At 53.6% G+C, this 9,079-nt stretch overlaps 1 protein-coding gene across 3 annotated transcripts in view; it reads left to right on the top strand.

Annotated features, from left to right (window-relative positions):
- Ppp1r13l (protein phosphatase 1, regulatory subunit 13 like) overlaps window positions 1–7,099 on the top strand; it is a gene marked incomplete in the record, with an annotated part of 17,886 nt that extends 10,787 nt beyond the window's left edge. For all 3 annotated transcript variants that reach the window (XM_013508706.1, XM_013508705.1, XM_013508707.1), the window contains 7 exon segments: window positions 1–72; window positions 1,419–1,879; window positions 3,933–4,064; window positions 4,142–4,275; window positions 4,379–4,545; window positions 5,678–5,877; window positions 6,775–7,099. In XM_013508706.1, the coding sequence (XP_013364160.1) occupies window positions 1–72; window positions 1,419–1,879; window positions 3,933–4,064; window positions 4,142–4,275; window positions 4,379–4,545; window positions 5,678–5,877; window positions 6,775–6,813 (1,205 nt within the window).
- Between the last annotated feature and the right edge of the window lie 1,980 nt (window positions 7,100–9,079).

Below are 9,079 nucleotides of genomic sequence, written 5' to 3'. Positions count from 1 at the left end.
CCCAACCCCAGGCCCAAACACCCGCCCCAGCTGCCCAACCACCCCAACAGACATGGGCTCCTGTGAGCGAAGGTGAGTCCTCCGCAGTGGAGGCCCCCGAGGTGGGGGGGTGGTGGCGGGGAAGTGGGCGGGGCCAATCTCCCTTGGCAGGCATTACGGCCAACGGGACGGCACCCCTGGGAGAGCTGGGCCCCGTGAGATTGGGGAATTTGCACCTGGAGCCAGGGGTTGCAAAATGGCTAAACTTGGACCCTGGGCCCAGCTTGTTCCTTGCTGTGTGACCTCAAGCAGGTTATTAAACTTATCTGGGCCACAAGTTCCTTGAGTGGGAAAGCTGAATAATAATAGAATCTATCTTATTGGGATATGGTATTAAAACCATATCAAGTCCTTCCCCTAGGACTCCCCGACTGCATAGTAAGCCCTCAGAAGCTGTTGTGTTAGTTATCATAGCTGCTTCTGTTTTTAGCCCAAGAGCATTGTTGCTGAGCAGGAGGCTTGAGCCTGTCTGCCCGATGACTTGTTGAGTGACTCAGGATAAATTCCCTCTCCTGCGCGAGCCTTTGTCTTCCCAGCCATGAAGATATTAATTATACCTCCTTTATAGAATTGTGATGGAAATTCTGAGATAGTGAATTTAGTGCTTTAGAAGCACTGCAGCACAGAATAAAATAGAAGATTTGACTCTTGGCAGGAATTTTTTGCCTAAGATCTTAGAAAAGAAAATTCTTCTGTTTTTGTTTTTTTTCCATACCGGGAATCAAACTCACAACCTTGCACTTGCCAGGCAGGTGCTGTGCTGCTGAGCTAAATCTCCAGCCCCCAGGAAAGAAAATTCTTAGGATCTTAGAAAGTCCAATCTATTGTGGTTGATGAGACTACAGATTTTGGCCAGGCTTAGTGGCACCTGCCTATAATCATAGCACTTTGGGAGGCTGAGGCAGGAGGATTGCAATTTGAAACCCAGCCTGGGCAACTTAGTGACTTAAGACCCTGTCTCAAAACACTAAATAAAAAAAAGGGCTGGAGGTGTAGCTCAGTGTAGAAGATTGGGGTTCAATCCCCATTACCTAAAAAAGAAAACCAAACAAAAAACCAAAACTAGAGATTCTGGAGTCAGTTTAATGTGTGGCTTTGGGCAGCTGACTTGCCCCCGGTGAGCCTGAGATTGCCTTCCTATAATACTGGAAGTGATCACCTCTCAATTTCACACAGGAGTGTGGAAAAACTCAGTAAGGCCAGTATATGCAGTGCCAGACATACCCTAAATACTAATACATGGGAGGTGACATAATTGTAGGTTGTTCACAGCCCAGAGAAGTCCTGAAGCTGCCCTGTGATCACACAGCAAATACAGTGCTGGCTGCAGGTCCTGGAAGTCCGTCGTAGTGCTCTAATGAGGCTGTCCTTCCTGCTAGGCCTCCTTAAATCCCCCGCGGAGCTGGAGCCCGAGCCGGAACTCGAGGTGCTGCTGACCCCGGTGCTGGAGGCTGGCGACACAGACGAAGGCACTGTCACTCGACCCCTCAGTCCCACGAGGCTGCAGCCAGCGCTGCCACCCGAGGCGCAGTCGGTGCCCGAGCTGGAGGAGGTGGCTCGGGTGCTGGCAGAGATCCCTCGGCCCCTCAAACGCAGGGGCTCCATGGAGCAGAGCCCTGCCGTGGCCCTGCCCCCCACCCACAAGAAGCAGTACCAGCAGATCATCAGCCGCCTCTTCCACCGGCACGGCGGGCCAGGGCCTGGGGGGCCCGAGCCGGAGCTGTGCCCCATCACTGAGGGATCCGAGGGCCGGGCAGGGCCCCCCGCTCCTGCCCCACCAGCCCCCATGCCAGCCCCAGGCCCACCCCAGAGCAGCCCGCCAGAGCAGCCCCAGAGCATGGTGAGTCCCACAGGAGGACGCCGGGCTGTGTCTGCTGGTGTCTGGGTCCTGCTGCTCTAACGAGCAGCCTATGATGTACAGTGGCTTAAATGAGACAGATCTATTTTGAGTAAGAGTCCAGGAGTAGCAGCTGGGGTGGAGTCAGGACCCAGTCTCGGTCTTCCTGAGGCCCCTGTGCATTAGGGGCTGGCCTGCCTTCCTGGTCTAGGATGGCTCTCTCCCAGCCTGCATGCTGGCCAGGAAGGGAGAGGAAATAATAGAAAAGGTCCTTTCCCCTTGGGGCAGAATCTGGAATCGCACCCATCACTCTGTCCCTCCCACTGGGCTGGAAGCCAGCTGCAAGGGATGCTGGGAAATGTAGTCTTTAATGTAGCCAGTGCTGTGCTCCGAAAAGAGAGCAAGACCTGTGGAGGGGCATCCAGGAGTCTTGGCGCATGAATTATTTTGCACCTTTCCTCCAATGACCTGTTGTTTGTGCCCTGTCCTAGGCACTCTGTCAAGAATTTTATTTTATTTTATTTTAGTTTGTTTTTTGGTTTTTCTCCGGTACTGGGAACCGAACTCAGGACCTTGAGCTTGCCAGGCAGGCGCTTTTTGCCGCTGAGCTAAATCCCCAGCCCCTTATTTTATTTTATTTTATTTTTTTGTATTGGGGATTGAACCCAGAGCCTTTGCACTGAGCTATACCCAAACCTTTTTTTCTTTTTTTATTTAAATACTGAGACAAGATCTCTCAAAGTTGCCACATTCCCAAGGCTGGGGTTGAATCTGCACTCCTCCTGCCTGAGCCTCCCAGGGTGCTAGGATTACAGGCATGCATCACCAGGCTTGGCTCTGTGCCACTTGTCAGCTATGCAAACTTGGCCAGGTAACCTACTCCTCTGGGGCTTAGTCTCCTCATCTGTAAGATGGGTGTAAGAAAGCAGTAGCCTCTTCCTGGGATTGCCGTGCAGACTGAGTGTGTTAGTGGGCACTGAGCATGCTGCCTGGCACGTAGCTGCTGACGACCCATTGGTGGTGGGAAGGTGCTGCTGCTGAGCTTGGCTGGGGACAGGGCAGTCAAATGGAACAGTTCTGAGCACTGTGAGCGGAAAGCAAGGTACAAGTCTCAGAGAAGAGGTGGTGAGGTAGGTACCCTAGGCCTACCTGAGGGAAAGTATGGCAACTTGAAATGGGAGTTGTCACATTGTAGAATCACAAAGTTCCGGCCACAGAAAGACTTGACAAATCACAGAATTCGAGGATTAAGCTCGAGCCAGGTCAGGTGTACACCTGTAATCCTAGCTACTAAGAGGCTGAGGCAGGAAGATTGCAAGTTCCAGGCCAGCCTGGGCAACTTGGCAAGGCCCTATCTCAAGTAAAATTTGTAAGGGCTGGGGATAGCCGAGCGTGGTGGTGCAGGTTTGTAATCCCAGCACTCAGGAGGCTGAGGCAGGAAGATTGTCACAAGTTCAAGACAAACTTGGCCTACAAAGAGAGCCCAAGGCCAGCCTGAACTGTGTAGCAGAGCCTGTCTCAAAAAGACAAAGGGGGGGCACTGGGGATAACATAGTTCAGTAATGGAACATTTCCCTGGCATCCAGGAGGCCCTGAGTTGGATCCTTAGCACTGCAAAACAATAATAACAAAAAACCCTGAATGGGGCCGGGGATATAGCTCTGGCACAAGCACCTGCCTGGCAAGCTCAAGGTTCTGAGTTCGATCCCCGCTACCAAGAAAAAGAAAACTCTGAATGGTCTGGATCATTGGTTTCCACCATCATTGTCTTAAAGCCTCAGATCACTTTGCCACCACCTGGATGGCCTCCCAGCTTCCTCTCAGGACTCAAAATTCGGGCCCTTGGCTGCTACAGGAGCCCCACTTCTCGGAGAGCCAGGCAGCACTGCCTCAGTGGCCTAGGACTCCCGACCTCCCTCCGTGGCAGAGAACCCCAGCCCTGCTGGGTCTCCATGGTGATTGGGAGGGGCTGCCTCGCGGCCCCTAGGCTTGTGTCCCCCTCTGGGTCCCGAGTCTAAGGATCTCCCCAAGTCAGTGTCCCTGCCCTGTCCCACAGGAGATGCGCTCCGTGCTGCGGAAGGCGGGCTCCCCACGCAAGGCCCGCCGCGCGCGCCTCAACCCGCTGGTGCTGCTGCTGGACGCGGCACTGACCGGGGAGCTGGAGGTGGTGCAGCAGGCGGTGAAGGAGGTGAGGCCGCAAGCCGGGTGGGGGCAGGGGCGGCGGGCGCAGGGGCGCAGGGCTGAGCCTCCCCTCACGTCCCCCAGATGAACGACCCAAGCCAGCCCAACGAGGAGGGCATCACAGCCCTGCACAACGCCATCTGCGGTGCCAACTACGCCATCGTCGACTTCCTCATCGCCGCCGGCGCCAACGTCAACTCCCCCGACAGCCACGGCTGGTGAGCCCGGGTGGAGGGGGGGCTGCGAGGACGTCGCAGGGGGCCGGGGTCGGCGATGGCCTGTGGGCTGGGCATGCCGCTCACATGTCCCTCCTGCGCCCAGGACGCCCCTGCACTGCGCGGCGTCGTGCAACGACACGGCCATCTGCATGGCCCTGGTGCAGCATGGCGCAGCCATTTTCGCCACGACGATCAGTGACGGCGCCACTGCCATCGAGAAGTGCGACCCGTACCGGGAGGGCTATGCCGACTGCGCCACCTACCTGGCAGGTGCGGGGCGGGGCAGGGCTGGCCGGAGGGCCGCAGGGGCTGTACCGACCTAGGGGAGGCTCCTGGAGAAGAGGGCGGCAGAATGGACCGCATGTGGGGGAAGTGGGGGGCTTGGAGGTCCCAGCTGTGCCACCTCCCTGGTACCGGTGGGGAGCATCCCCACTGTGCCAAGACATGATGCTGTGGCCTGTCCAGGTGCCTGGCTACAGCACCTGTGCCCATAGGAGGGGCCAAGTAGGGGGACTGCGAGGACCGCACGGCACTCAGCCGCATGCCTGGAGATGCAAGCTGTAGCCTTGGCTGATGTTAAGGACCGTGGAGTGTAGGGATTCAACAACGTCCCAGAGGGCATAGAGGCAGGACATGGGGGCGCACTCCTGTAACCCCATCACTCTGGGAACCTGAGGAGGAAAGTTTGAAAGTTGAAACCTAGCCTGGAAACTTAGTGACTTACTAAGACCCTGTTTTTTAAAAAGCTCTGGGCCGGGCATGGTGGCGAATGCCTGTAATCACAGCACTTGGGAGGCTGAGGCAGGAGGATTGTCGCGAGTTTGAGACCAGCCTGAGCTACAAAGTGAGCTCAAGGCCAGCCTGAACTGCATAGCGAGACCCTGCCTCAAAAAGACAAAAAAACCCAAAACAAAACAAAACAAAAACTCTGGGACTGTAGCTCAGTGTGAAAGTCCTGGGTTCAATACCCAGTACCACAACAATGAATAGACACAGGCCGGGTGTGGTGGTGCATGCTTGTAATACCAGCACTTGGGAGGCTGAGGCAAGAGGATCATTGCAAGTTCCAGGCCAGCCGCAGCTACAAAGTGAGCTCAAGCCCAGCCGGAGCTGTATAGTGAGACCCTGTCTCAAAAAGAAAGAGAAAAAAATAGACACATATAAACAGTGCAGGAGGGAAGCGGAGAAAGGAGGCCACTGTCTCGCCTCTGAGCAAGTGGCCTAGCTTGGTGCACCTCAATGTCCATGACTGCTACAGATGGCACTCCCAGCCCACGCCAGTGCTGGCTCCTGTCCCCAGAGGCAGGTACCCGTATAGATGGCACAAATCCCAGGACTGGCCCTGTCCCCAGCGAGCCCTGCACTCCCAGGTCGGGCTCTCACCCCTGACCGCGTGTTTCAGACGTGGAGCACAGCATGGGGCTGATGCACAGCGGGACGGTGTATGCGCTCTGGGACTACAGCGCTGAGTTCGGGGATGAGCTGTCCTTCCGCGAGGGCGACTCTGTCACGGTGCTGCGGAGGGACGGGCAGGAGGAGACCGACTGGTGGTGGGCCGCGCTGCACGGACAGGAGGGCTACGTGCCGCGGAACTACTTCGGGGTGAGCCTGCCGGGTTTGGGGCAGCGCCGCGGGAAAAGAGGGAGGCGAGGGACGCCCATTATAGTGGGTAAAGGGGACCGGAAGGGTCCACTGTTGGTCACAGGGGGGAAAAGAAAAGACCATGTGGTAACAGGCCAAGGGAGACCCCCTTGCAGGGCTGGTACTGCTGCGTTTGTTATTTGATTCGTGCTCAGTCCGATGTTTTTATTGGGCTGGGGGTGGGGCTCAGTGGCAGAGCACTTGCCCAGCTGGCATGGCCCTGGCTTCTCTCCCCAGCAGTGGAAGAAAAAAAAATTATCACCCTTGATATTAATAGGGAGATTAGAGAATGTATTTTAGCCAAGGAGAGTGCTGAAAAACCCCATCTTATCCATGGGGGCAGTTAAAGAATTGTCTATGGAAGGCAGGGTGGAGAATGTTTTGTTACACAGCATTGGGATGCGGGGAAGAATTCATTACCATAGTCACAGCAGAAAGCTGGGTGTACAGGTAGGTACACCCACCTGTAATCCCAGCACTCAGGAGGCTGAGGTAGAAGGATCTCAAGTTCAAGGCCAGCCTGAAGTACCCTCCCTCCCCTCAAAATCAGTAGAACCCAGGCTGATTCGACTAGGTTGGGGAATGTTTCCATTATATTCCTAAGAGAGAATATTGCTTTAATTTGGGGGTGGGAGGAGGCGGGACCCAACCAGGCAGCCGTGGTGGCAGGGAGACTCACAATACTCCGCTTTATCAGTAGAGGTGCTGATTGGAATACTCCTTATGGTGCTTGGGGATGACCAGGGACTTGGGGATACTGGAGTGGATGGGAGGATGGAGCAGGCTGCCTCCTGGAGGGCTGGGGGCAGGATGAGGTTAGCAGTATTTGATGTCTGTCTGAAGATCGCCTTCCCTCAGCTCTTCCCCAGGGTGAAGTCCCAGCGGAATAAAGTCTAGCAGGACAGAAGTCGTCTCCCAGGGAGACAGAAGCACCACCTACCTGCTCTCCAGACCTCAGACCTGCCTCTCCATTTATGCTGCACCTCTCACTCTGCAGGCCTGGGGCCCTCACCACCACTTCCTGCTCCCCTGGAATCCCAGGGAGGAGAATCCCAGCCTTAAGTTTAGTGACCTGCCTTAGCCGTGGGAAGTCCAGGGAGTGGGGCTGGAATCTTTTTTTTTTTTTCTTTGTGGTGCTGGGGATCGAACACAGGACTTTCACACTGAGCTACATCCCCAGCCAGCCCTTTGTTTATTTTTTAATTTTGAGACAGAGTCTCGCTAAGTCACTACATTGCCCAGGCTGGGCTTGAACTTGCAGCCCTCCTGCCTCAGCTTCCCAGAGTGCTGGGATTATAGGCAGTTGCCACCATGCCCAGCTGGGCTGGAAATCTTTAGGGACAGGACACTCCCTACCTTTGTCAAATCAGATCCATCCAAAGTGCCTTCCACTCCTATTGCCAACAGCCCTGAGCCCTGGCCAGCCAATGTGCCATCCCAGGTGAACTTGGGGTAGGTGACCCCATCTCTTTGTTGCCCTGACAGTCACCTCTGACCCCGTATCTCCCAGCAGTCTTGGGGTCGGGGTGGCACACACTGACCTCTACTACTGTCCCTCTTCCTTCTCTCCCCAATGAAGTGCCTTCACACAGCGCTGGTTTTATGTGTATAACAAAATGGGGAAATTTTCCTTTTAAATAAAGGTAGTTTATTGACTTCTTGTTTGATCTTGACTCAATAAATGCTCATAGTGGTGTAATGTGGTGTGGGGTGTGTGTGTGTGTGTACTGGTCCCGGGGATGAATGCAGGATCTCATACCCACTAAACCTAGTGTTCTGCACTGAGCTACATCCCCAGCACCTGGCAACCCAACTAACTGCTTTCCTGAAGCAACTGTTCTCTAAGAGATTCCCCTGGGCACGGTCTAATCCTTCTTCTTTTTCATGCTTTGAATTCTTCTTCTGTGTCTCTTACTTTGCAGTATGTATTAGTTAGCTTTCATCACTATAACAAAATACTGGAGACCAGCTAATTTTTAGAAATTATTTACACCCACACAAACATCATGCAGTCAGAGAATAACTTGGGGTTATAATACTGGTTTAGTGTTGTCCTTTTGGACACATCTACCACTGGCCAGCCTCCAAATTCCCAGACACAGAATTCTGGGAGGAGATTAGCTTGCTAAGTTTATTGTAAGATGTCTGAAGTCATTGTGTTCTTTAAAAAAGAAAAAACTATTTAGCTCACACTTTGAGAAACTGAACATCCAAGGAGTACAGCTGTTCCCAGCCACATGGTTGGAGTCCCTGTGGAAAGAAAGGGTCCTATCTTTTGAAATCACAGCAATCCTCCTGCCTCAGCCTCCTGAGGGCTGGGATTAAAGGTGTGCACCACTATTCCCTGCAGAAAACCTCCTCTCTTAATGCAGGAAGCCAGAAGGCAATTTAAGGATCAGCTGCAGGCCATTATAACAACCCTCTGGTGAGAACCACCTTGACTCCTCCCTAAACCACGCCCCTGGTCCTAAGGGCCTCCTACTAGGCCCCACCTCTTAAAGGTGCCCTTTGCTCCTATATTACCTCCCTGAGGCCAAGCTTCCAACACTAGGATCCCTGAGGGACAAACCAGATCTGAATGACAGCATAGTACACTTCTGGGGATATTTAATCCAATAGTTGTGTCTGCTGGTTCTTATGGTTCCTTTCCTTGCATGTGTTCAAATTAATTAAGGGTTGTGAGATCGCTGTCAACAGGGTCAGATGTAGGCAAGTCAGGTGGCCTTGCAGAGGGTGTGGCCCTGCATAGTGACTTTCCTGTGTGTCTGCCTCACTTTCATCTTCTAGTTCATAAACTCTCTCCCTCTTTCTGGTGCTGGGCTTTGAATCCTGGGCCTTGCACATGAGCCTCTGAATATTCCAAATATTTCTGACAGACAGGAATGGTGGCGCACACCTGTAATCCCAGCACTTGGGAGGCTGAGGCAGGAGGATCTTTGCGAGTTCAAGACCAGCCTGGGCTACAAAGGGAGCTCAAAGCCATCCTGAACTGTGTAGCAAGACCTTATCTCAAAAAGACCAAAAAACAAAAAAAAAATCTGACAACCACCTTTTTCTTTAACATCTTTCTGAAATGTAAACCTGATCACATCTTTACTCTTCTGAGAACACATCCTTGACTCTCAGTGCCCTCAAAATCAAAACATTGAGCTCAAGCATGGTG

The sequence above is a fragment of the Chinchilla lanigera genome, unplaced genomic scaffold, assembly GCF_000276665.1.
Source record: "Chinchilla lanigera isolate Chin_1 unplaced genomic scaffold, ChiLan1.0 scaffold00154, whole genome shotgun sequence".
Lineage (NCBI taxonomy): Eukaryota > Metazoa > Chordata > Mammalia > Rodentia > Chinchillidae > Chinchilla > Chinchilla lanigera.
This window is presented reverse-complemented; position numbering and strand designations above follow the sequence as displayed.